The 27,757-nt window shown below is 42.0% G+C and overlaps 3 protein-coding genes across 5 annotated transcripts in view; 1 reads left to right on the forward strand and 2 right to left on the reverse strand.

The window, feature by feature from the left end:
- Nucleotides 1–15,427, reverse strand: part of LOC307186416 (uncharacterized protein) — a gene marked incomplete at both ends in the record, with an annotated part of 29,985 nt that extends 14,558 nt beyond the window's left edge. Inside the window, 3 exons of the mRNA XM_079921461.1 lie at nucleotides 3,414–3,644; nucleotides 13,122–13,214; nucleotides 15,162–15,427. Of these exons, the coding sequence (XP_079777587.1) occupies nucleotides 3,414–3,644; nucleotides 13,122–13,214; nucleotides 15,162–15,427 (590 nt within the window). The remainder of the gene's footprint in view (nucleotides 1–3,413; nucleotides 3,645–13,121; nucleotides 13,215–15,161) is intronic.
- An 8-nt stretch (nucleotides 15,428–15,435) lies between these two features.
- Nucleotides 15,436–24,401, forward strand: SOD1 (superoxide dismutase 1). The gene is made up of 5 exons (XM_079922054.1): nucleotides 15,436–15,616; nucleotides 18,752–18,845; nucleotides 20,546–20,615; nucleotides 21,430–21,547; nucleotides 22,649–24,401. The coding sequence occupies exons 1-5, from the start codon at nucleotides 15,545–15,547 to the stop codon at nucleotides 22,754–22,756; spliced, it is 462 nt and encodes a 153-aa protein (XP_079778180.1). The 5' UTR covers nucleotides 15,436–15,544; the 3' UTR covers nucleotides 22,757–24,401.
- Nucleotides 24,402–24,550: 149 nt separating this feature from the next.
- Nucleotides 24,551–27,757, reverse strand: part of SCAF4 (SR-related CTD associated factor 4) — a 57,094-nt gene continuing 53,887 nt past the window's right edge. For all 3 annotated transcript variants that reach the window (XM_079922052.1, XM_079922053.1, XM_079922051.1), the window contains exon 20: nucleotides 24,551–26,561. In XM_079922052.1, the coding sequence (XP_079778178.1) occupies nucleotides 25,642–26,561 (920 nt within the window). In that variant the 3' untranslated portion in view covers nucleotides 24,551–25,641. The remainder of the gene's footprint in view (nucleotides 26,562–27,757) is intronic.

Raw genomic sequence — 27,757 nt, forward strand, 5'->3', positions numbered from 1 at the left:
CTTACAAGTGGGAGAAGAAGGCAGAAAAGTCAGCGTCAGAGTGATGTAATGTGAGAAAGGCTCAATTGGCCATTGCTGACTCTGGCCTTGAAGATGGAGGGAATGGCCATGAGCCAAGGAATGCAGGCAGCCTCTAGATACTGGAGAAGGCAAAGAAATGGATTCACCACAAGACACTCCAGAAGGGAACAAGGATCTGCTAATACCATGGTTTTAGCCCAGTGAGACCCCCATCTGACTTCTGACCTCCAGAAACACAAGAAAATAAATCTGTGTTGTTTTAAAACACTAAGTCTGTGGTAATGTGTTATAGCAGTAACAAGAAACTCATCCATCTTGTCAACCCCTCGTTCTGTAGAAGAAGAAACTGAGATACAAGAACACCAGAGAAAAGAATCAATACTCTACCCCAGATGTCCTGGTTAATAAGGGTGTTTTCACTATAAAATGTGTACACGAATAATTAGAGGATAAACTTCCTTTCACCTCGTACACATTTTGTCAAAATCAAACTTTCCTGGAACATTTAAAAAATGATTTGCTCTTTGAAAAATTCAGCACATTAACATTTCTGGAATATTTCTCATCTTCAAAGCAAAAATAAACAGTAGGGACATTCCACACTCACTCTCAAACCAACTTATTAAGAACCACTTTTTTAGGACTTGCCTATGGTTCGCCATAGTTTACCGTCCTGAATTGTAATTCCTCTGCTATTCCCAAATAAACTCATTTTCCTGTTGAAATAACTGGCTCTTAACAAAACCAAACCGAACAACTTTTCCTCCCAGCGGAACTGGTTTGACTTCCCTTCCTGGTAAAACTGGACTAAGTTTCTCACTTCAAACCAATGCAGTTTTTATTCCAATGCAAATGAAGAGCTTTATGAGAAGAAAAACATACCATGCTGGTTCACACACAATGAATTGCATATGTAACAGGATTGCTATAAATTTAAATACCTGTTAATTGTCAAGAGTAATAAAAAGGTCACTTCTAGAATTAATGTGATTCTGAACCCTGTTATATAAGGCATTAAAAGGTTAACTCAAAGCACGTTTGTAAGAAAACTGGTAAGGGCAAAAACAGTCTTGATCAAGTGGCATATGAAAGAAAATTATTGTTATTTTGAGTAACAGAAAACCAAACATACCCTAGAGACCTTAGGTATTTAGTGTCTGTTTTGTTTGAATCCAGACACATGGGAGTCTTACAATGTTTAGTTACTTTAATCATGCTTAACATGTAAAATTAGAATAACCAAGTAAGAACAATGATGTCATTTTAGACTTTAAAACAAATTTCATGGTGTGGGTCAAAGAGTGCCGGCCTGGAATCTACCCTGGTTCGAGTCGGGGTTTTGCCATTTCTAGGCTGTGATCACCTCCCCAAAGTCTTAATTCTCAGTTTGTAAATTGGGGATATGCCTGGCCTCCTAACAGGCGCTTGTGAGCACAAAGTGGAATAGGAAGTGTGAAAGCAATTCATGGACTTGACTCTGCGCCTAGGACAGTCTTGTGTAGGAGGGCGGAGCTCGGAGTTGACAGGAGATGATAAGGCCTTGGGCACAGATACCCCTACAGTGTAAAACACCGGCCCTCTCTGGCAAAGAAAAATTAGAGACCTATGACAATACAAGCAGTTTCTAGTTCAAGTTCATAATCCAGTCAGTTCTTTGCACTGGAAATTGCCCTGCTGCTGGTACTGGCCTGACCTTGCCAGTGACAAACGGGCACCTTAATCTACTGCCCTGAACTTTCTGTGGTTTCCTCCTCAGGATGACTTTCTCTCCTTCCTTTGTGTACCAGTTAGGATGCTTTAACAGGCAAGTGAAGAAAACCCTTCTCAAAGTGGCTTAACGAATCAAGGGGTGCGTTATCTTGCGGAAGAGATCCAGAGAGAGGATGGTTCCCGTTAGTTAACTAATGGGCTGGAAAATGCTATCTTTCAGCTTGACCATCCTCAGCTTGTTTTTACTCACATCATGTTTGCAGGATGGTTGCCCTAGGACATCCAGGAGAAAAAGCCAGACCAATTCTTTCTGTAAATCTTTTTTAAAGAAAGAACATTTCCCAGAAGCCTCCAAATGACTGCCCCCCACGTCTCATTGACCCGAATTGAGTGGGCGTCAGGCTTACCCTTCTACTCCTCACTGACATGCAGAATGGGGTGACCCTGGCAGGTTTAGACAACCAGCATTTTCTCCAGTCACACAGGTGAGGTTAGACACTGGAACAAAATCAGGGTTCTGCCAGTGTGGAATAAAGGGAACAGGACAGTTGGGCAGGCACTCAACAGTGCCTGCTGGAATTGGAAAATAATCTTTATAGTTCTGTCTACGGTAATGGCATAGAAGTTGAAAGGGAAGGTCCATTATTACCTTTCTTATCTTAGATATTGAAAAGACATCACAAACTGTGTCCAAAATGAATCTACGGATCTTTTCCAAAGAAAACCTGCTCCATCTACACTCTTCCCAACCATCCTAATTAATAACAACCTCATTCACTGAGTCAAAACCCTGGAATCAGCCTGGACTCCTCTCCTCTTGCACCCAATATTCTAACCATCAGCAAATCCTATTTGTGTTGCCTTCAAATTACATCCAACTTGGGACTTCCCTGGTGGTCCAGTGGTTAAGACTCCATGCTTCCACTGCAGGGGGTGCAGATTCAATCCCTGATTGAGGAACTAAGATCCCACATGCTGCGTGGCGTGGACCAAAAAAAAAAAAAAAAAAAATCCAACTTGGGGCCCAGGAAACAAAGTGTGGCAGGAAGTTGGGGGAGAGGCTCTGCATAAAACCCAGCCATGCTCTGGTACCAGAGACGAGGGAGCACCCTTGGCCTAGAACGGGGTCCCCATGATGGGAAGCTGCAGGAGTGACACTTCTCCAGGTGGCTCTATGGACTACGGATGGGAACAAGAAGCCTGAGCAGAAGAGGAAGGACAAGGCCATATGGGGGCTGCAGCTGACATTCTGGTTTGTGGGCACTTGTGAGCTGCTACTTTGGGCATGCCCAGAAATAACTAAGGACACGGGGTGAGGAAGAAAAGGGCTAATTTCCAATAGAGCTGGTGAGGCTTGTGCCAGGAGGAAATGCAAACTGCCTTTATTTTGTGCCCACAGGCTAGTTAGGCGCTTTGGTGCTATAGGCGGTTAACTCCAAATGTATATACAGGAAGTCCCCTACATACGAACGAGTTCTCTTCCGAGAGCATGTTTCTAAGTCCAGTTTGTTCGTAAGTCCAACAAAGTTAGCCTAGGTACCCAACTAACACAATCGGCTATATAGTACTGTACTGTAATAGGTTTATAATACTTTTCACACAAATAATACATAAACACACACACACACACACACACACACACACACACACAAGAAAACATTTTTAATCTTACAGTACAGTACCTTGAAAAGTACAGCAGTACAGTACAACAGCTGGCATCCAGGGGCTGGCATCGAGTGAACAGGCAAGAAGAGCTACTGACTGGAGGAGGTAGAGGAGGTGGGAGATGGTAGAGCTGAAGGGTCGTCAGCAACAGGAGACGGAGGGCTGCAATTCTACTCACACCTGACGCTGATGGAACGCACGTTCGCCTCTTTGAAAGTTCGCAACTTGGTTCGTATGTAGAGGACTTACTGTAATGGGGATATGTTTTGAAAATATTAAACCACTGTGTTTTGTTTCCCTCTTAAATCACATTCCCTGGCAGTCTTCCATCTCCAAGTTTTTTTGTTTTTTTGTTTGTTTTTTGTTTTTTTTTTTTGCGGTACGCGGGCCTTTCACTGCTGTGGCCTCTCCCGTTGTGGAGCACAGGTTCCGGACGCGCAGGCTCAGTGGCCATGGCTCACAGGCTTAGTTGCTCCATGGCATGTGGGATCTTCCCGGACCAGGGCACGAACCCGTGTCCCCTGCATCTGCAGGCGGACTCTCAACCACTGGGCCACCAGGGAAGCCCTTCCATCTTCAACTTTGAGCCACCAACCTCTTTGTCCCAGGGAGGGAGAGCTTGTTTATTCCTAGAACAAGGAAGTAATTGCTTTGAGTTCCAAAGATGATTTTCTTGAGGCCGTAGCATGGGGTGAACAGGCATCCTGGTCTGCCTACGGCAGTCCGGACTACTCTTGTGGTCCTGGCATTATTATTATTATTAACCCATTTAAGCATCAAAGGTATCCCTGTCTGGACAATAAATTATAGTCATCCCCACCTTAGAAGATAATAGTTTGAAAATCTTTTGTTGAAAAGAAAGGATTTTCTAAGTCCCTTTAGCATCCATTAACAAACCAGGTATCAAGTTTTGCGAAAAGACAATAGGATTGTACTTGAGATCGGGGTAGCAAGAAATCAGGGTAGAAGGTAGACCAGTGGTTCTTAAAGTGTGGTTAGCACCAGCAGCAGCAGCATCTCCTGGGAACGTGTTAGAAATGCACATTCTCAGGCCCCATCTCAGACCTGCTGAATTAGAAACTCTGGGGATGGGGTTGAGTCATCTGTGCTTTAATAAGCCCTCCAAGGGGTTCTGATGCAGCGAAAGTTTGAGATCATCTGAGGTGGAGAAAGTAAAACACTCTTCCTGCAACATTATGGGAAGGGAGGGAAAAGGAGGGAGCTGTAGAGCAAGCAAGTGGCGTGTGCCACTTGGGTCCTCACTTCCTCTCTCCCTGTGAGTGCTGAGGGCTGAGGTAGAAACACCCAGATGCAACGGAAGATCTTGACAACTTTAGGAATGCCAGTGACATTCATACAACGGTGGGTGGAGGAGGAACAAAGTTTTAAGAGAGGGTCCATGTGGATACATTTCAACATGGTGCCAGGGCAGGGCAGTGGGGTGTAGAGGGAGCTGTCAGGATAGAAAAGTTGGAGAAGTAAAATGTGGCCTGTGCCTAGCACCTGACGTTCCTGTGGGCCCCCTTGTTGGGATACGAAAAGGCCGAGTTGACTGGGGACCAGCAGAAGACTGGGGGCCATGCAAAAGAAGTGGAGATTTGGTGACAAGATGGCAGTGGTCGGAACCACAGATGATAGTGGTAGGACAAGTCACGCCATAGCTGTCACCGGTCCAGAAGCAGAATGGACCAGCTGCTGTGCAGCAGAAACCAACGGGGATCCTGATGACAACACGTGGATAGGCAGTGCCCTCCTCTATTGCTGCCTGACTTCTGCCAACTAGATGCCCAGAGTCCATCCTGGGGTGCAACAGCAGGAAAGGGAGGAAACTCGGCAGTTACACATGAGAGAGAAAACTGTCCACTTCCACTACCTGAGGAGGGCCATCTGGAGAAGAACAGAGGGGCCTGGTAAAATCAACAACCTCCTGTGGAAAGTGTCTAGCATTCCTAATAAAATAATTGAGCAATTTTCTTGTAGACTCTGATGAGATTAAGAGCTCCCGTGGGCTGCTAGACTTACTGGCGTGTCTTGTTATGAATCACCCGAATTGTTGACCATCAGGCTGGTGTGAACAGAGAGTGTTTCACCCGACAGGCCTGTCTTGAAACTAATGTTAACAAAATGCTCTAGTAACCTTTACTTCTACCAAAAGTTTCCACCAAAAGGAAATATCTGAACTGGTTTTATTGGATGCCTTGTTCCCCTGCAGCAAGTTTAAAATAAAATTTTATGTGTGCTGATATGAATTCATATCTGAGAAAGTTGTTTTCACATCTGAAGGAGATTGATTTAACCTAAAGCAGTGGGTTTCAAAGTGTGGTCCCTGGGCCAGCAGCATCAGCATTAGTATTACCTGAGAACCCATTAAAATTCAAATTCTCCAGCTACACCTCAGGTCTAATGAATCAGAAACATGGGGAGGAAGCAGACTTCCGGCTACGGCCAAGTGAAATGGTTAGCAAATCCTCTCCCCAGATAGCAACCGTAAAGCTAAAAAAAATTGACAAGAACAACATTTAAGTGCCCTGGAAATTGACCAAAGACGTACGACAATCTGAGAAGTGTTTATGTCTGAAAACTGCTGAACTTCGGATAAGAATAGTGGATATCCGAGGCATGCTTGCCAGTACTGCTTCCATCTCCTCCAGCCCAGTGGGTGTGGAGGTTCTGCCAGGGCTGGCCAGGCCGTGAGGATTGGCAGTTATGGTGCTGTGATTAAAGGGGTCTCAGTTGATCGGGTGTAGTGGGTGATGCTTACATCCAGAAGCATTGTTAATGGAAGTGATGACAGCCTTGCCTTTCAAGACGTATTACAGAAAGTCCTTCAGACTGAAAGGAAGTGACATCAGATTGCAATTTGAACACATGGGAAGAAATGAAAAGCACTGGAAATGGTAAATATGTGGGTTAATATGAAAGACTCTATAAATATATTTTCCTTATTTCTTCTCCTGATTTCTTTAAAAGACATAAGATTGTGTAAAGCAATAATCATAACACTTTATTGTTGGGTTTATACTACATATAAATGTAATACATATAACTGTAATAATATAAAGGTGAGAGGAGAGAATGGAGGTATACTGGAGCCAAGTTTCTATATTTTACCAGAATTAAATTAGTATTAATCACAACTGGATTTTGGTAAGTTAAGATGTTACAATCTATAGAGCAACCACTAATAAAATAAATTTTTAAATAGTAAGAAAATTAACAGAGGAATTTAAATGATATTCTAAAAAAAATTTTTAACACAAAAGAAGGCAGTAAAAGAGGAACAGAGAAACAAAGAAGATAAGAGACGTATAGGAAACAAACAGCAAAACGGCAAAAGTAAATCCAAACATATTATTAATTACATTAAATTTGAATGGTCTGCAATCCAATCAAAGAGCAGGGATATTCATATTGGACAAAAAGGGTAAGAGTCAACTATGTACTGTCTGCAAGAGAACACCTTAGATTCAGAGACATAAATAGGTTGAAAGTAAAAAGATGGAAAAAGATATGCCATGAAAACAGTAACCATAAGAGAGTTGGAGTAGCTATATGGATATCAGCTAAAATAGATGTTAAGACAAAGAAATATTACTAAAGACAGAGATGTTCCAAAATGATAAAAGAGCCACTATATCAGGAAGGTATAACAATTATAAATATATACGCATCTACTACCAGAACCTCAAAAACATGAAAGAAAATGGAGAAAATTAAATGGAAATGTAGACACAAATAATAAATGTGGAGAGGGTGTGGAGAAAAGGGAACCCTCCTACACTGTTGGTGGGAATGTAAATTGATACAGCCACTATGGAGAACTGGCATGGAAGTTCCTTAAAAACCTAAAAGTAGAGTTACCATATGGTCCAGCAATCCCACTCCTGGGCATATATCCAGAGAAAACTCTAATTCGAAAAAGATACATGCATCCCAATGTACATAGCAGTACTATGTACAAGAGCCAAGACATGGAAGCAACCTAAATGCCCACTGACAGATGAATGGTAAAGAAGAGGTGGTATGTAGACATACATAATGGAATACTACTCAGCCATAATGAATTGAAATAATGCCACTTGCAGCAACATGGATGGACCTAGATATTATCATACTAAGTGAAGTCAGACACAGAAAGACAAATATCATATGAATCACTTATATGTGGAATCTAAAAATTGACAGAAATGAACTTATTTATAAAACAGAAACAGATTCACAGTCCTAGAAAACAAACTTATGGTTTTGCCACAGGGGAAAGGGCCAGGGTTGGGGGGGCAGGGATAAGTTAGGACTTTGGAACTAGCACATACAAACTACTATATATAAAACAGGTAAACAACGAGGTCCTACTGTACAGCACGGAGAACTGTATTTAATATCTTGTAATAAACTATAATGGAAAAGAATCTGAATCACTTTGCTGTACACCAGAAACACAACATTGTAAGTCAACTATACTTCAGTCATTAAAAAAAGGAAATGTAGACAACAAAATAATAGTAGTTGGAGATTTCAATATCCCACTCTCAATTAGTTATAGAAAAAGCAGACAGAAAATCAGCAAAGGTACGGAGGACTTAAAAAACACTATCAACCTACGCAACCTAATGATATATTAGAATATTTCACCAAACAACTGCATAATCACGTTCATTTCAAGAGCAGGTGGAACATTCTCCAGAATAGATCAAGCGCTAGGCCATAAAACAAATCTCACTATATTTAAAAGCAGTGAAATCATACAGAGTCTATTCTTTTAACTCACCGTGGAATTAAATTAGAAAGACTTCCCTGGCGGTCCAGTGGTTAAGACTCTGCCCTTCCAGTGCTTGCACTGCAGGGGGTGTGGGTTAGATCCCTGGTCAGGGAACTAAGATCCCACATGCCGTGTGGCATGGCCAAGAAAACCCAAAACAACAACAACAACAACAAAAAACACAACGGAAGGAAATTTGGGGAATCCTAATATTTGGAAGTTAAGCACTATACTTTAATGCATGAGTGAAAAAAGAAATCATGAGAGCAATTAGAGAATATCTCAAATTATATTAAAATGAAAATGTGACCTATCATGTTATGGGTGTAGCTAATGCAATGCTTAGAGGGAAATTTATAGTTTTAAATACCCACACTAGAAAAGAAGAAAGATTTCAAATCAATAAACAATGCTTCCACCTTAAGAAACTAGACAAAAGAAAAGCAAAATAAACCCCAGGCAAGCAGAAGGAAAGACATAATAAAGATTAGGTTGGAAATCAGTGAAACAGAAAACAGAAGAACAATTAAGAAAATCAGTGAAACCAAAAGTTGGTTCTTTGAGGGGAATTCCCTGGAGGTCCAGTGGTTAGGATTCCACCAGAGTTTGATCCCTGGTTGGGGAACTAAGATCCCACAAGCCGTACGGTGTGGCCAAAATACAAAAACAGAAACAAAAGTTGGTTCTTTGAAAAACGTTAACAGAACTGACGACTGTTTAGTTAAGATTGAGCAAGAAAATAAGAGCAACAAAGAAATAGGCAAAATCAGTAATGACGGCAGGGACGCTACTACCACCCCTATAGAAATTTAAAATTTATAAGAAAATATTATGACCAACTCTATAACAACGAATTACACAATTTAGGTGAAGTGGACAAATTCTTTAGAAGACATACATTACCAAAACTGAATCAAGAAGAAATAGAAAATCTAAAATGAATTCTAATAAGAAACTGAATTAGTGATGAACAATCTTCTCACAAAGAAAAGCCTGAGTATGGATGGCTTCTCAATTCATTCAATGACACCAGTATTATCCTGATATCAAATAAAGAATCACAAGAAAATAACATTACAGATATTAACAAATCAAATTCACAACACATACAAAGGATTATATACTCCGTTCAAATGGGATTTATTACAGGAATGCACGGTTGATTAAACATCTGAAACTCTATCAATGTAGCACACTAGATAAATAGAACAAAGGACAAAAACCACATGATCATCTTAATAGATGCAGAAACATCATTTGACAAAAGCTAACCTCCTTCATGTAAACAAACTAGGCATAGATGGGAATTTCCTCAACCTGGATAAAGGGCATCTATGAAAAACCTACAGCAAATATCACACTTAATGGTAAGAGACTGAATGCTTCCCCTAATTATTGAGAACAACCCAAATATCTCAACTCTCACCACTTCAACAACCCAAATATCTCAACATTGCACTGGAGGTTCCAGCCAGTGTGATAAGGCCAAAAATGGGAATAGACTGGCATAGACATTTCATCAAAGAAGATATATAAATAGCTAATAAGCACATGAAAAGATGCTCAACATCATTAGTCGTTAGGGAAATGCAAAATAAAAGTACAATAAAATACCACTACATACTCACTGGAATGGATATAATAAAAAAAGATAAACAACAGCAAGTGTTGGCAAGGATGTGGAGAAAGTGGAACCTTTGTCTTGCTGATGGGAATATAAAATAATATAACCACTGAAATATTGTTTGGCAGGTTTTAAAAAAATTGGACAAAAGTTAAAAAGCAAACTAAAGAGAAATGAAACTGTACGTCCACACAGATGTGTATACCAATGTTCTTGGCAGCATTATTCATAATATTCAAAACCTGGAAATCATCTTGCATTAGTCTGCTAGAGCTTCTGTAACAAAGTGGCTTACATAACAGTAATTGAATTGTCTCAGTTCTGGAGACTAGAAGTCTGAGATCAAGGTGTCAGCAAGGTTGGTTCCTTCTGAGGCTGTGAGAGAGAATTTGTCCCATGCCTCTCCCCCAGCTTCTTGGGGTTTGCTGGCAATGTTTGGCTTTCCTTGGCTTCTAGAACCATCACCCTGATCTCTGCCTTCATCTTCACATGTTGTTCTCCTTGTCTGCCTATCTGTGTCCAAATTTCCTTTTTATAAGGATACTAATCATATTCCATAAGGGGTCTACCCTACTCCAGTATGATTTCATATTAACTAATTTCATTTCCAAAATCCTATTTCCAAACAAGGTCACATTTCGAGGTGGTTAGGACTTCAACATATGAATTTTGGAGGGGACACAATTCAACAACACAAATGTCCACCAACCTGTGACTGGAAAAACAATTTATGGTATATTCGGCAATGGAGTACTCTTTTAGACGTAAGGAGCAAACTACCAAAATATGCTACAACATAGATTAAGCTCTAAAACATTACGCTAAGAAGCCAGGTGCAAAATCATACACTACATACTGTATGATTCCATTTATAAGAAATGTCCAGATAAAGCAAATTTATAGAGAAAAACGTAGATCAGTGGTTGACTAGGGCTCGGAGTGAGAGAATGGCTTAAGCAAAAACCAGATGAAATCTCCTATGCTGATGGAAATGTTCTAAAACTGCATTTTGGTAATGGTTGCCAATTACATAAATGTACTAAAAATATCGCTTAAGTGTATACTTACAATGGGTGAATTTTTTATAGCATATAAACTATATATTAATAAAGTGCTTTTTTTTTTTTTAAAGAAAAAACTTCTGGGGTTGGGGACCAGCAATCTGAGTTTTAACAAGCCTTCCAGCTGATTCTAAGGTATATTAACGTTTGAGGATCACTGCTCTAAAGAGACTGTTTAAACCAGACGAACCCGAGAAAATGTCATTGATGCTTAAGTCTCACCAGTTGCCTACCCAGAGTGGTAGGGAATCGTGAAGACAATTATATCCCCTAAAGCGAACGAGTAACTACATTTTCCTTACAAATCTGAATAGCACGTGTGTTGAGTTTGATATAGAGCCTACACTTAGGGGTGACCCTGAGGTTCACATCTGTGTCCAAAAGGACACTTCCGGCTCAGCACTTCGAGGTTTCTCAGGCACCCAGATGCACCCTGACCTCACCCATGAACACCATCAAGCTGCTTCCTGCTAAAACTCCTTTTGTGGCTTCTTATCTCGTCAGCTAGAAATTGTTTCGACCTCATGTAACAGAAACCTGGTTATGCTTGTTTAATCAAATATAAGTTTATTTTCTTCATGGGATGGAAAGTGCCAAGGTAAGCAGCCTATTTCCAGTGAAAACCATTGTTGGTATCTTACGTATCTTACAGCAATGTAATGTGCATTTACTGTTTAAATATATGCAATTTGAAGCTGTGAATATAATTGGGCCCAAGCACACTGTTTTCAAAAATCTCCCAGGTGGTTCTGAGGTGCAGCCACTGTGGACAAGCACTGTACCCAACCCAGGTGCCTCTGATCTACAGTTGAGTTCTAGAGAGAATTACCCAAGATGATACAGTGGGCCAGAGTGGGCCTGAGCCCAGGCTGCAACTGCTAAACAGAGACCGTATGACAGGTTATAGCCAAGATTATTAAATATACAGCTAACTCTCAATTATAGTTTGCAAATTTCTAATCCCAGGCTGTTCACTCCTGTTTACTAACAATATAAATTAATTTTTATAATTTTCCCTCTCCAACTTTCAAAAATGCCTCAGAGGGCTTCCCTGGTGGTGCAGTGGTTGAGAGTCCGCCTGCCGATGCAGGGGACACGGGTTCGTGCCCAGGTCCAGGAAGATCCCACATGCCGCGGAGCGGCTGGGCCCGTGAGCCATGGCCGCTGAGCCTGCGCGTCTGGAGCCTGTGCTCTGCAACGGGAGAGGCCACAGCAGTGAGAGGCCCGCGTACCGCAAAAAACAAAAAACAAAACAAAAAATGCCTCAGATACTTTGTGATTCTGGGATATAATCTTCTCACAGTGTTTACTGGTAATAGCTTCCAGTTTTTGGAATTTACTAGCATTAAATATATGCAGGTAGGACTAGCTAATACTGCCTTTAACTGTTTTTAATTTGCTTCCTAGTTATTTTGTTTTTATTTTTTGGCTGCACCGTGCAGCATGTGGGATCTTAGTTCCCTTACCAGGGATTGAACCTGCACCCCCTGCATTGGAAGCGTGGAATCTTAACCACTGGACCACCAGGGAAGTCCCTGCTTCCTAGTTATTAGTGCATTTATTTCTTAGCATTTAAAAAAGCCTCTCTTGGGACTTCCCTGGTGGCGAAGTGGTTAAGAATCCGCCTGCCAATGCAGGGGACATGGGTTCGATCCCTGGTCTGGGAAGATCCCACATGCTGCGGAGCACCTAAGCCTGTGCGCCACAACTACTGAGCTTGCGCTCTAGAGCCCATGCGCCACAACTACTGAGCCCGCGTGCTGCTACTGAAGCCCGTGCGCCTAGAGTCTGTGCTCCACAACAAGAGAAGCCACCACAATGAGAAGCCCACGCACCGCAACAACGAGTAGCCCTCGCTCACTGCAACTAGAGAAAGCCCGGCGCGCAGCAACGAAGACCCAACGCAGCCAAAAATACAAATAATAAATAAATAAATATTTTAAAAAGCTTCTCTCTTTGTACTTTGCTTCTTTTGTATTTTCCCTAGTTCTGACATTTTCCTACAATTCATATAAAAACATATTTTTCATCAACAAAGGTCTTGGTGATAATCCCTTTGTGATGTGTGATGTGAAGGAAATTAAAAAACTACTTATTTCCTGAGCATGAGGAAGGTGTAAAGGGGGGAATCACCTTGGGATTACAGAAGAAAAAAATGATTTGGGGAAAGAGAGAGATGAGATAAAGGAGAAAGGGGAAGAGTGAGTCCTAAGAAAGGAAGGAGAGGAAGAGAAAAGGATGGAAACGCCAGACCGAATTTCTGGTCTACCTTCTTGCTTACCTCTTAACCACAGAGGTCCCCAAACACCGATTTTCATCCCCAGGAATGCCAGAATGACACATGGTAAACTGCTTATTCATCCGCACAGGCTGCCTTAGAAGCAAACAAATACTGTTCAAGATCACATATTTATATTCCTTAACCTTGTTCTAGAAGGAGGGGTAAAATTCTGGGTGGAAGCATTTTCTTGGCAAAACACCCCCCAGGGGAAATATGGCCTGAGAGGAACAGAACAGGGTCCTCTAAAGTGTGGGACCCCCTTGCCCAGGTGTGAGGGTGGTCATAGGAATAAACCCCAGGGGTCCTCTAATCCTGCATGACACAAGCCCTGGCACTGACCCAGGCTTTGTCTACATATCTCAAAAGAGGAGGGACTCAGGGTCCCAGGGCCACTCTGTACATGGGCTGCTTTGTTGGCCAGCGAACTGAAATCTGATTCCAACTTCCTGGAATTTTGAAGCCAAAGAGAAACTCTGGCCTTGGGCAAAGACCCTGTGGCTGGAATTTGCACATTTATGCAATTGCCTAGCACAAGTCAGCTATCTGGGAAATGCTAGTAAGTACAACAAGCAAAATTACAAATATGTATACTTTCAAGAGGATGATAAAAAAATGTGGATTGTGTATCTCTGACAGAAGATGCCTTTGAGTCCAAGGGTGTAATTCAATAAATAAGTTATGGACAGCCAAGATGTGGTTGAATCAGCTTCTGCCTTGTTTCACTCTGGCCTTGAACTACGTGTCAGTGTTTCATCACCTTACAACTAAATCCTCCCTACGGAGCATTAGAGGGAAATGCAGATTGCATTGGAGTTCATGGGGAGATGGGAAGGATTTCAATCCCACAAAACAAAAACAGAAATCCCCAGTAGCCAAAGCTCTTCTCCCTTAGGTGTGTCCCTTATTGGGTCCCCTTGACTCCAAGTTTCTTTTCGGGATGCTTTCTCTATCTCCTCTTTTGAGTCAAGTAGGTCCAGCTCTTGCCCTCAACTTGCATACTTCACTGGGCATGAACAACACCTGCAAGTCAGAGTTTCTCAAAGTGCCAGCATCAGCGCTACCTGGGCACAAGGTAGGAATGTAAATTCCAGGTTCCCACCCCAGACTCGCTGAGTCAGAAACATAGCAACCTGCAGTTTAATGAGTTTTCTGGGTAAGTCTAAGGCATACTTCCAGGTTAAATTAACCTCACCTCTGAAAACAGTTCACTCATCTTTGTTATTCAGGCAGCCCCGAAGGGAGGGAAGATGAAAATCCTTCTCTTGATGCTCCCCTCCCCAGCCCCCTGGTTTATCAAACTGTTCTGCCAACAAAAGTATGTGTGTGTGTTGGCGGGGGGAGGGGAATTCTCATTCTAAGCCAAACTGTGGCAGACAAATGCACATGTATCGTAAAAAAATTTTTTGAGAGAACATTAGTAAAAGTTTAATTTGCACTCCCCAAAGGTACCCACCCATAGTCTCTTTGTACATCTTTCTAGATTTCTGAGCGCACAAGTAAATATGTGTATACTTTTAAATAAAAACCCACAGAAGTAGTTTGTACTGTTTGCTCATTTCATGTTTTTGAAGTCTTGTCCGTGAAGGATAAGAAATACTCTGAGGTACGGAGGTATCATAAATTATTCACCCCTTCTACCCTTTTCCTTGACATTTGGGGCAGCAGAGTCAGACAAAACGCAGAGGTATGGAGAAATCAATCAGTTGACATTCTTTGGTATTTTCACGTTTGCGGCCTTGCCAAACAGGAAATATTCGAAAAGAATACACAATTCTGATAACCAAGTAACTCTATACGTTTTGGACTACGAAAATTGCGGGGAAGAAAAGGTGAGACCAGGGGCTGAGATGCGTGGACTTTACATACCCTCTGAAACCCAAAACACAAGACAATTAAAAAGTAAAAGCTATCAAAAGCACCCAGCTTGACAGTCCCAACTTTTAAAAAAACAAATGCGACAATATTATGACCAAAGTCAGTTATAACTAACTACATTTCCAGACAAAGGGACTTCAGATCTTCAAGGCGTGCCGCGTATACCTCATTTTCCTTATTTTGTGTACTGCAATCCACGGACTACACCCTTTGGAGAAGAAGGGCTGCTGTTCTTCGCCGTTCCAGGTTTCTGGGCGTTTTACGGGCGCCGGGCGGAGGGAGCCGGCAGCGCGAAAGGCAAGGCGCCCCAAGCAGCCCTTTGGCCCCGCCCCCGGTGATTCCCGGCCACTCGCGTCCCGTGGGGAGCGGGCTGAGAACGCGGGCGGCGATTGGTTCCGGGCCAGGGTGGGCGGGGTGCGGCGGCCCGGCATATAAAGGTGCCGCGGCTCGGCGCGGTGCTGCGTCCTCGGTTTGCGTTGGCGTCCTCGGCTGTGTTTCCCGCTTCTTCTCTGGTCTTCGCAGTGGACCGGAGCGCGTCCCCGTGAGTCATGGTGACGAAGGCCGTATGCGTGCTGAAGGGCGACGGCCCGGTGCAGGGTACTATCCACTTCGAACAAAAGGCAAGGACCGGTGGGGGGAGACCGGCGGCGAGGCCGTGCCCGCACACCTGTGCCCGGGAGCGGCCGGCGGGGCCTCGGGCCGACCTCGCCACGCACCCGGCGCGTGGGTCGGCGGGTCGGCGCCCCCCGGGTCCTCGGCCGTGCGGCGCCCTCAGAGCCGACAGCCGCGCGCGGCCGCGGAGTGCTGAGTCACCGGGCGAGCCCAGCAGCGGCTGTGCGTGGCGAGGCCTGGGCGGGAGTGTAGGGAGGGAACACCCGGCCGGCCCGGTGGGTGCCGACCACCGCGAGTTTCGGAAGGAGAGAAAGCGTGAGAGGAAAGCCGGTTGCCCTGGCGCCTCCTCGGCGTCCGTAGGCCCGGGCGGAGACCTGAGGTGCTTGAGGACGCTGTGGCCCTTCTTGCGGGCTCAGATTCTGGGTCCTGAGATACCGCGGATGCTGAGTTGCGCAGTCTGAGGCCTGGCCGGTCCTTGAGACCCGGGGGTGGCGGATGCGGCTGGGCCGTCTGGTTTTCGTAGCATCCGTATCCGTTTGGGACTTTCCACCTTGAACTCTCTAGTTCAGGTGGTCTGCAGACTGCGGCCCGCGGGCCTAATCTGTCCCGAGGCGGTGTTTGTACAGCTCTCGAGCTGAGTGGCGTTTATATATTTATGGTTTTATATGTTTGTGTTTAAAGGGTCGTGAAAACAAGAGTAGGTGACAGTGATCCTTTACAGAAAAGTTTGCTGACCCCTGCTCTAGGTCAGGGTCATCCTCTAAGGGCAAAGAGGACGGCCCTGGTCAGAGCTCCAAAAGCCAGAGATCTAACAGCCTCCATGGTTGGGGGTTTTCCAGAGGAGCGATTTTTAACTCTGGGTGCACAGCAGACTCATTTGGGGAGCTTTTAAAATACAGATAGCAGGGCTCAACTCCGGATCAATTACATGAAAACCTGATGGGGTGCAGTCTGAGTGTTGCTCTTTTTAAAGCTTCCAAAGTGGTTCTTAACAGTGCACGGAGGATTGAGAATTCCTGTTGGTAGAGGGTAGTGGATGAGGTTTGGAAGTCCAATGTTAGGACACCTAGAGTATTTCCTTTGCATGGAATTGTCACTTCTGTTCTTGGAGCATTCGTTTAAACAAATTCCCTGTAAAGTGACTTTGAAATTTCTCTACCCGTGGGCCTGTTAACTGAGATGCAGGTGGATAAACCCCTGAACAAATCTTGTAAAATAAAGTGTACAGACATACTCATTGATGACACTGCAAAACACAGGTGTTGTGAGGAAGGTGCTTGTGATAAGCCTGTCCCCCCAGATCTTAGTGAGGTTACCAGTGGGTGGAAAATTGTTTATGTTGGCTTGTTAATCATGAGGGAATATGAATGAGATTTAGTCGTTAAAGTGGTTTATGGAAATGTGAGAGGACATGCAAAGTAATCTAGGTAAGTGTCCCCCATCTGTGAGATTTAAACGAGAGAGCTTATATTTGAGCTTAATTTTTTTCCTTTAGGTGGTTTCCAAATTTTCTAGAAAAGGCTCTTTGATATTTGACTGAATTTTGCTGTTTTCATTTGCAAGACTTTGTTTTGTCCATCCTCTCTCTCTCCACTAGAGAACCTAAGAAGTCTCTGAGGGATTCTTGCCCTGTGGCCATTGAGAAAACGGCTCGTGGTGTTGCATTCAGAAGTTAAACTGGTTTTTCCACCTTCCCTGAGCAGCTTCTATGGCCCCTCCTTTAAGTTCCAGCATCATTTTGGTGGTGCTCTTTGTACCTGATAAAGACCCTTGGATATGCAGATGTATTAAATTGACAATAAACTGTATTTCTTGGCCTATTGAGTGTTTAAAAGTTTGGATTAGTTTCCAGTTTTCAAAAATCGGAAATTTTCACCTATTAAGTCCAAATTCTTAGCTTCTCTTGAAAAATCTGGAGATCTGCCCATACTGAGCCTTCATTAGCCCAGGGCAACACTGTGCTGGACCGGTTTACATTCCTCCTGCTTCCCTGACCTGTTTTACTCATTTGAGACAATAGCCTGGTCCCTGCAGGGTTGTACCCAGGCAGCTTACTGTTGAACTTCTTGTGCTCTATGCATTACCAATTAAGTGGAGGCTTGGAAGAACCTGCCATGTTTGTCTGTCTGTGCTCTTGATAACATGGCGTGTTTGGGGGAATTACTTTCACATTTGGGGTTCTCCAAAATTAAAGGTTGTACGTAGAAGAATCATAGTGTATCTATTCTCAAAAAGAAACACAAGAGGCAGCAGTTGCCAGGCTACTTCCGTTGAGCAGTGGTATCTAGCCAGTGGAAAGTACGATCTTCAAGGCTAACACCTCTTGTAACTGTTGGCCCTGGCTTTTTAAAAAACAAAGACACCGTCGTGTATTACTATATGGTGTGGATGCTGTGTCTATTTTATTTTACTTCCTAAGATCTCTTTGTAGCTGTAGAAGTAACTTCTTTGATTTCTATATGTAGCATACGGTACCATTATCCATCAACATTGCCTGAATTGCAGTGTGTTTTTTTCCACCTGTTTTAGTGTTTCATTGTCCTTTCTTTTTGGTCTCTTTAGTGGAAAGGTTATCTAGGTTTCAATGCCTAAAAAGACTTGAGAAAGCAGTACTTCTGTTTGGACTAGGATCAGTCCCCCAGGGGCAGTGAGGTAGGATATTTTCTGGCTGTAAATCAAAGATATCCACGCCGGAAACGGGTCAACACCCCTCTGGTAGAGAGTGGAGAACAGGGATCCTAGGGTAGCAAGTTGGATATTGTTTTTCTTTTTAAGGCAGATTTGTATGATTGCTAACATAGAAGAGTGCATGAAGAAAGTAGGGTGCTAAAAAGTGTATGATGTGCTAACATTTGGGTTCAAAAGTTTGATTTGTACACATACACTCACTATGCGCAAGTACGACCTATTCGAAGTATTTACATAATAAACAAGAACTTATTCATATTACGTATGAATAGAGTAGCTTAGCAGCTTGCTGGAGGTTCACTGCTCCCGGCGGACCTGGGATTTGGACACAGATTTTTCGACTCCTGAGTCCATGTTCTTTTCACTTTCCTGTGAGTGATAAAGATAATTCAACTGTTTTCTTTGTTCAGAAGCATTTGCTGTCTCAAACTTCTTGCACTTTTCTTTGAATAAAGGAAGATGGGACGGTCGTGGTATCGGGATCCATTACAGGATTGACTGAAGGCGATCATGGATTCCATGTCCATCAATTTGGAGATAATACACAAGGTGGGTGCTGTGCTGGTTTAGTGACTGACAGTTATTTCACCTAGTAAGATACACCGAGTAGAGTTACCCCCAAACATTAAAAACTCGTGACAGTTTTTTTAAAAGTCAAGTTAATATGACTACTAAAGTCGATCTCAGGGATATAAATGGCTTTTGACTCTTCCGTGTGGAATGGAAGGAGAAGGAGTTGATGTTTTGTGATTATGGGTTGATTATGTCAGAGTCTCAGGTGTGTTTTAAGTAAAAACGCAGCTTCTTTCTGACCTTCCCCTTTACTCCCAGGTGTTGGTGAGCTGGGGCTTGAGGGCGGGTGTGGCAAGCAGGGTGCATTTATCTGCATAACCCTGCGAGCTAGCTCTGCGCTTCTAGCCTAAGGGCCTTAGCGGGGGCGGGGGCAAGGTACAAACTGATGAGGGGGTGTAAACTCTTCACACTTTGGATTGTGCTTCCATTTTCTCAAGTTGGGTTTAGAAGCAAGTCAACAAAAGCTTATGGGTTAAATCGCCATATTTGAGTAAACTTAGTGTTTAGACTTTTTATGGTGAGAACTTAATTCATTGTGCTGGAACGTACGTGTGTGTGTGTGTGTGTGTGTGTGTGTGTTGGAGTATAATTGCTTTACAATGTTGTGTTGGTTTCTGCTGTACAGTGAAGTGAATCAGCTATATGTATACATATATCCCCTCTGTCTTAGAACTTGTTTTTAATGTTCCATAATTTGGTTTCTGTAAATAGTGATTTAATGATCAGATTTGATCCATTTCAACAATTATAAAAAGTCCTGGGACTTCCCTGGTGGTCCAGTGGGTAAGACTCCACGCTCCCAATGCAGGGGGCCCGGGTTGGATCCCTGGTTGGGGAACTAGATCCCGCATGCATGTTGCAACTAGGAGTCTGCATGCCGCAACGAAGACCCGGTGCAGCCAAAATAAATTATTAACTAAAAAAAAATTCCTCAAGTCGTTTTTTTTTTTTTGGTTTTACCTGCTTCTGCTTTGGCAGGTGATTGCTCTGTGGCTCTGACTTACTGTGCTACTTTCTGTAACCTGCATGTCTTCTCCCTGGGTAGAGGATGGATAAAAGCTCTAAACAGGGGAAACTTTCTGTCAGCTGTTGAATGAAGAACCATGTCATGAAAGAGCCTCCTGCATTGTCGTGGTTGTGTTCTATGTGAACGCTGTTCCCTGGTGCACTGGAGTGCCATTTTTACAGAGTACAGTCTGAATGCCCCAGAGTTGTGCCGGGCAGCAGCCCTTGGATTAAGGTGCCGTTTTATATTCTGCACGCAAAGTAAAGGCCATAAACAGGAGAGCTGCCTGGTAGTATGTTGCTGGGGAGATAAGTTTTTTGTAGTTGAGGTGTGCTGTTGTCTAATGAAGTAGGATCATAATCTTGGGATTTTAACAGAAGAACCATTGAAGATCAAGTCTTGGCCTTCTCATTTTACAGGGCAGTGAAGAAACCAGAGACCAGAGAAGGGTATTAATTTAACTTCACCAGTGTTACACAGTGGTTAGAATGTCTTTACTCCCTGCCCGTTTTGTTTAATGTGTTGCTTTCTGTTTTTATTAGCCTAGAAGTCACAGTGTGGGTCAGTACTTTCTCCATTTGAGGTTTTTAGCAATGACCAGTTTCTTTTGAGAACTTACTTTGGAATTTTGATTCATAATTTAGCACTTTTTTTTTTTTCCCGTAAACAGGCTGTACCAGTGCAGGTCCTCACTTTAACCCTCTATCCAAAAAACACGGTGGGCCAGAGGATGAAGAGAGGTGAGTGACCTTAACTCTTTTTGAAATAATAGCGACGGCTTTGAGGGGGCAGTATGGGTATATGACCTGCAGATTGCATGCTAAGATAATTGCACCTCTGCTCTTGAGTTTGTTGCCCCCATGTAACCCCTTGCCCCCAAGTGCTGGAATGGCTTACCCCTTGGGCTAAGGAATTAAATAGGGACACTTAAAACGATTTGGTTTTGTAGCATTTATTGAATATAGAGCTCATACAAGTGTCAAAGGGATCTAATACAGGAAATGTCATGAATAACAGTACTGTCAACCACTAGCAAAATAAACCATTGTGAAACACTGGAAGGTTTGTAGATAAAAATTTGATATTGAAAATTCAGTGAGACTCCCATTTGTGTTTGTTTTCTGAGAGCCTTTCAGGAAAATATTAAATTTAAGGACAAGGATTAATTTATTTTTATATCAGAGGCCTAGGGGCATAGCTCTGCCATGCCAGGAAGTAACAGGCGTAACTCAGTAACTCAGAGTTTACCCTTTGGTCCTTTATCTGTGAAATTAGAGGTGCACCCCGTCCTACCACTCTTCCCAGAGCATTGCTTTATAGACTTGAAGCCTGTGTTTGAAGAGCTGTGTGTCTAGAACATCTAGCTACTTGTTTTTAAACTTACATGTTTTTCAGGGTTTTGTCAGTCTGGAAAAGTGGGTTCTATTTGATACAGACTATATCCACCTCTTAGCCCACCCTTACATATCTGACTCAGTCCATTTTTAATTTAGCTCATGAAGTAAAGTTAAATAGAAACCAGTCCTGATCCTTCTAATGCTTTTTCAACGTTAGGCATGTTGGAGACCTGGGCAATGTGAAGGCTGACCAGAATGGTGTGGCCGAAGTGCGTATTGAAGATTCCGTAATCTCACTCTGTGGAGACCATTCCATCATTGGCCGCACAATGGTGGTAAGTGTTCATATAATAAGAATATGCATAAAATTACTTCTAACACATGGTCACATGTTTTCATGATTATTAGTCCTGGTTTCTAAGGATCCATATAAATTGTACTTTTAGTTCAGATTAGGAAAAGCAATTATTTTATTGGATGATTACAGTGAAGAATAATTAATGATCTAGGTCAGTTAAGAACACTGTTCTGCTAAGATGCGGTAATAAAGTAGATTACATTAGATCGTATTAATTAGATCTGTGTTACAGAAACAGGAGTGGTCTTCATCTAGTTTTTAAATGGCCAGACTTTCTTGCCACTACTGGGTTTCCCCCTTGTAGTTAACCAGAGCGTCTGAAGTCTGAAATCGGATAGACCTCAATACTAATACTCATTCATGTCTGCAAGTTATCACCACTTGTTTAATATGTGGGAAGCAGTTGCCCCAAGTTACGTAGAGCTGCATCTGGTTCATACAGAACACCACCTAGGATAGGCTCCCTTTTGCCTGCCCCAGAGGACAGTTAACATTCAGGAGACACCTCCTTTCAGTTGACCCTTTTATTCTTAGAATTTTCTTCACCTGTAGTTGTGAAGCAGAAAAATCACGTATCAGTGTTTGATGAGCAAAATTTAAAATACTACTGCTCGAATACGTCAAGATATTTTTAGGATTACCTCTTGTTTATGGGTCCGTAATTAGGCATGATTTTGATGTTCTTTTTTGTTGTTTACTTTTTTTTCCCCCAAAGCAATTTATACAATAAAAGAATGACTACTGTAACTGAGATTACTAGAATTTCTCATGTTGGATTCAGCATGTGGCAGCCGTGTAACCTAATTGTGTGGGTTTTTTGTATTTCATTTAGAGATAGCACTGCTTACCTAGTGTTTGAGGGTAACTATTTCTTTGCTTTATCAAGAAAAAGCTTTGAGGAGTAGTTTCTACTTTTTACTATTAGATTAAATATTAGTATACTTTCCTCCTAGTAAAATTATTTTAACATGTTATTTTCTAATATTAAATGGTTCTTAAAAGTCTTTTGGGTATTGTTGAGAAGATACGGTAATTGCTTGATAGCCCTAAGTTAATGTGTTCTTAAAATTTTTTAAAGGTCCATGAAAAACCAGATGACTTGGGCAGAGGTGGAAATGAAGAAAGTACAAAGACAGGAAACGCTGGAAGTCGTTTGGCCTGTGGTGTAATTGGGATCGCCCAATAAACATTCCCTAGGAGGTGGTCTTGAGTCCTAGTAACGCATATGTTATCTTGCTAGTTGTAGAAATTTAGAGAAACATTAAACACCGTAACCTTAAAAGTGTATTTTGTGTGACTTTTAATTGCTTTAAGTACCTGTAATAAGAACTGATTCATGATCACTTGAAGATTTGTATAATTTTATAAGACTCATACTCAAAGTGTCTTGTTTCAGTGGTCTCTGTATTTTGCCAAACTTAGTCACATATGGATATTATTTGTCTGAATTTCTTCAGTTCTCAAGCCTGCAATAAACATTCTCTGTGGCACTACTGTATTTTGAGCCTATTAAAGTATCTAAGTTGAAATTCTAAATTAGCTCTGATACTCATACACAGAGCTTGAATGGAACAGATTTAGTAATATGTTGACGGGTATTAACTTCCATAGAGCTCTTTTTTGAAAGTGTTCTAAATGAGATCAGAATGTTTAAAATGTTAGCAACTGGTACATTTAGCTAAGACTAAGCTGAACTTTAATCTCAGACAAATAGGCTATCCTTTGTTAGCTTTAGGGAAATTAAAGTGGTACCTTTATTTTAAAAAGTAGATGTTACAGTTTAAGAGAGCCCTTTGATAACTTTCAGTGAAATTGTGAATGGCAAGTTAGTTAGAGCTTCAGGTAGCTGAGAAGACTTACCTACCTGTCAAATAGCACATACTGCATTTTTGTAGAACTGTGAACGTTTAGTTTATAATAAAAGTAGAGGTTGGCACAATCTGCTTTCAGATAAGCTCCTTAAAGAAATACATTATGCCACTGTAAGGTGGAAGCAAAGAAATGTTTGATTGTGGGTTCTGTTTGTTTAAATACAAGAACTGACACACCCAGTTAGTGAATTCAAGTCTGTTTCTCTTAATGGAAATATGTACCTGTAAGAGAATGCTTTTAAGTGTTAATCTAACTCAGGTTTGACGGTGGGTTATAATATTACTTCTGATAGGGAAGCCAGATAAGCAACAGTTTTGGTTGGTCGTAAATTATATGATGGACTTTATCAAGCGAAGGTCACTTAGGAGAGGAAAAGCTAATTTAGAGTAAGAATTTGTAGTCTGTGTGTGTTTTCAAAGTTTTAAATTGGTGATAACAGTATGCTCACAATAATGGTTACAACTACCATCAGGTAGGGAATTTAAAAACAAACACTAACAAACAGATTTCATAATGTACAGTTTTGTTACATAAACGGGATAAGACTCAAATACAGGACTTGCTTGTGTCCTTTAAAGCCTCAAGTGTAATTACTACCACTTGGTACTTTCGGGGTTTTGTCATGTGCAAGTAGGGTGACCCTTAATACTTTCAATTGGAAATACAGGGCTGCGAGTCCTTGAAATCTGAACACTAATCAGTCAGGTGTATTTTTATTTCCAAAAGCAGTTTCAGCTGGGACTTTTAAACTTCTCAGTGGGCCAACATAAAACAGGATAAATTTTATAACTCAAATCTGCATATATGAAACCGGATTTTCTCTTACTTTCCAAAGGCAGGGACTCAAGAACACTGCCCTAGATAAATACATTTTCCCCCCATCAAAACAAAGGTCTTGCTGCAGAAAACTCAAAACCAAAGTAATAAAGCAGCTTCTCGCCTGGGGATGAGGGTAAAGAAAAAAGTTATCTTACGCACACTGAAACAATGACAGTTTAAAAATGTGATTTAAGAAGAAAAAAGCTTCAAGGCCGAAAGTACTAGGATTATGTTAACGGTCTTTTCCTTGGCACTAGGTAAGCAGCTTTATGTAACTGCTTTTCTTTACTATTTCAGGTATAGGTTTGATTTGGCTTTGGATGTGTTCATGTAATAGCTCTTGGATAACCTACGACTATTTTTCCTAGTTAACCCAACAATTTTAAGGAAAAGAGAGAAAGTACTTTGTAAGTGGCAAAAAGTTCAGTTTACCTCTGCCCAGCAGGGGACTTTAAAAAATGGTAAAGAAAGGCAACAGGCGAGGCTTGTAGAAACAATAGGTTGCATTTAAGTCCTTAAACAGGTAAGACCATAAGCTCTTAGGTTGCAAATACTAACCTTGATTTCTTTCACCCTTTTGAAAAATTTCATGGGATGGTTAAGAAAAACACCCAACCTTCTTTCTAAATAAGTAATACCCAGGCAATCAGATAATTTATAGTACAACGGGTAATGTTGGGGTCCAGTTTTTCCCCCAGCGAAAAAATTTTTTTACAATTAATTATTTAGGGCAACATTTACCACAAAGTCAATGGCAAAAAAAGAAGACCTTGACTGAATTCCAAAACAAGCTTTTCAGTTAACATTAAAACCACTAACCTTTGCCTTATGATTGAAATGCTAAAAATAAAAAATATTACAAATGAGGTGTTTGAGACTAACTACATAAAGATGTCTATTTCCATCAAATATACAAGTCTAATTTAGACTCCAACACAGTATTAACAGCTCAAACTTTGATGGTGAACAATCCTTTTCCACCTTAATGCAGTGTAGGAAGAATAGCACACATTAAAGTTTGTTACGAAAATAGAGTTTATTAAAAACATCCCTATTGTTTTTGAGGAGCTTTCACCGTTACCTTGTCTTAAATTAAAAAAAAAAAAATAGAGAGCACTTCTAATTACGATTTGTAAACTTTTTAAAGTCAAAACTTTTAAAAAGTTACAGCAAAAAGGGTAATATTTATTCATATTTTCAGTATTTTTTGTTATTTTGTGGCTATTTTTAAATAGAAGGGAAGCAATCAAATTGCTTACAATTCCCCACCAACTACTGCGGGGCTGTGATATAGCAGGAGCAAGTATAATACAGCATCTGTACACTTCAAGCTCTACACTCCAGGAAGTGTCACTGTCACATGTGGACAAATTCCAGTCTCTAACGAGGAGCCTCGGCTGCTGAGCCAGAATCCTTTTCAGGTTCAACGGATGAGGTAGCCTCAGCAGGTAACTCTTCAGAAGGTTTTACAACTGCAGACTCAGACTCCCCCTTATCAAGTTCTGAAACAGTGTCTACATTTCCCACTTGGCTAATGGGAGGTTCAACGGTTTTGTTACCGCCTGCCCTGTCTGTCACCTCAGGCTTCTCCTTGCCTCGGTTTTCCTCCTTCTCTCTACGAGACTCTCTATCTCTAGAATCTCTCTCTCTGTCTCGATGCCCACTAGAGCGTCTATTCCTCTCTTCCAAGTCTCTGTGCCTGTCCCGGTCAGGGCTCCTTCTTCCCCACTCTCTCCTTTCACGATTACTATTCTCTCTATCATCATTACGGTTCCCATACCGTTCCCGGTCATTTTCCACCCTATTTCCAAAAGATCTTCTTCCAAACCTTTCTTGGTCTCTACCTGAAGTGAACTGCTGCCTGTTATCGTTTCTAAACGGCTGTGGCTGCGTCGGCGGCGGCTGCGGTGGCTGCGTCGGTGGCTGTTGCTGCGCCTGCGGTGCCGGCGGCGGCTGCTGCTGCTGCTGCTGCTGCTGCGGCTGCCTTCCATCTCTGTCCTCGGGACCCCCTGGGCCTGGCCCTGGGCCCCCGAGCCCTGGCACTCCACCGGGCCGGACAAAGGGGCCGTGGGGAGGAAAGGGACCTTTCATTCCATGAGGCGGAGGCATCCCGAAGCCCCCGGGGCCTGGTGGCGGACCTCTATGCATCATATGCGGAGGCATGGGGCGAGGCGGCATCAGAGGAAAGCGTGGCAGGTGAGGTGGAGGCATTCCTGGCGGGCGCTGGAGTGGGATCAGGCCAGGTCGGGCACCAAGAAGACCAGTGGATGGGGCTTGGAGCCCAATTACTCCTTGAGTACCTGCAAGGCAATAAAAATTAAAGTGTAAATAAAATAACATAGAAGACAGCATATTCTATTTCCAATTATTTCCTGTGGGGCTTGAAGCAAAATGAAATTCAACCCCAAATTCAAATTTCATACTGTCTGCCTGTCTACCTAGCAGAAAAATGTGACAGCCCAGTAACAAGGCAGGGCAAGCAGTCCTGGAGACACATACTATGTATACACGTCTACCTAATATAGATACAGGTCAAAATAAGCTGCAAAAAGAAATCGTAATATACCAAATTTTGGAAAGAGTACGTCAGAATCTCCTTCTATAGCCTTGACTAGTAGCTGTTTACCACTCAAAATACTTGAGAAACACATGTGTGCTCAGATAAAAGAAATAATGAGATAAAGAACTGAACTATTTGACCCAACTGAAGGTTATTTCAGGTGTACTCTTAGAAGAAAACTTCTTACTCGAAGTCTTAATTTGACTTTTTACTAGGAAAAAATGGGGTCAATGACCCAGAAAATCCAGTGAAGAGGGAGGTTTCTTTGATTCTGTCATTAAAATGCTTTGTGCAGTTATTATGCAGTAAGCATTACTTTAATGTTTATAAAATAAAGATCCATGCACAAACATAGAGTTTATTTTTACAAGTCCCTCTTCAAACCACAGCATAACGTGTAAACTGCTATGCCAAAATGACTGCTGAACAATGCTGCGTGCCCAGCCAGTCACCTTCTATTCACTTTCCCAAAGGTGGCAAAACTGATAAAGTTAGTGCTGCTGCTGAAAGTGACAATGCCTTTATTTCCCATTTACAGGAGTGTGCTTATGCTTCAAGAATCAAATTCAACCCATCATTTATAATACCATGGAAAAGGACGATCTGTTGTGGTTCACAACTTAAGTAACAGGTATCGTGGTCTCTCTCAATTTATTTCTCTGCAAATATAAACATCACAAGGCAAATACTATGACCAACAAGAGTTATTCTAATAAAGGAAAATGTTCCAGATATTGTCAGAATGTGCCATTTACCCATGTACTGCAGAAATGCCTTTGAGCAAGTTGTGCGTTATGACCATCAACTGGCAATGGTGAGAAAAATGCTTGCGTGACACTGACAGAAAAACCACCGGAGAGCAAACCCAATACTTCACCTTTTTGTCCCCAGCATCATATTATTTTATGTTTGCAGTTTCAATCACTTCCACTCACT

The sequence above is a fragment of the Stenella coeruleoalba genome (assembly GCF_951394435.1).
Source record: "Stenella coeruleoalba genome assembly, chromosome: 5".
NCBI lineage: Eukaryota > Metazoa > Chordata > Mammalia > Artiodactyla > Delphinidae > Stenella > Stenella coeruleoalba.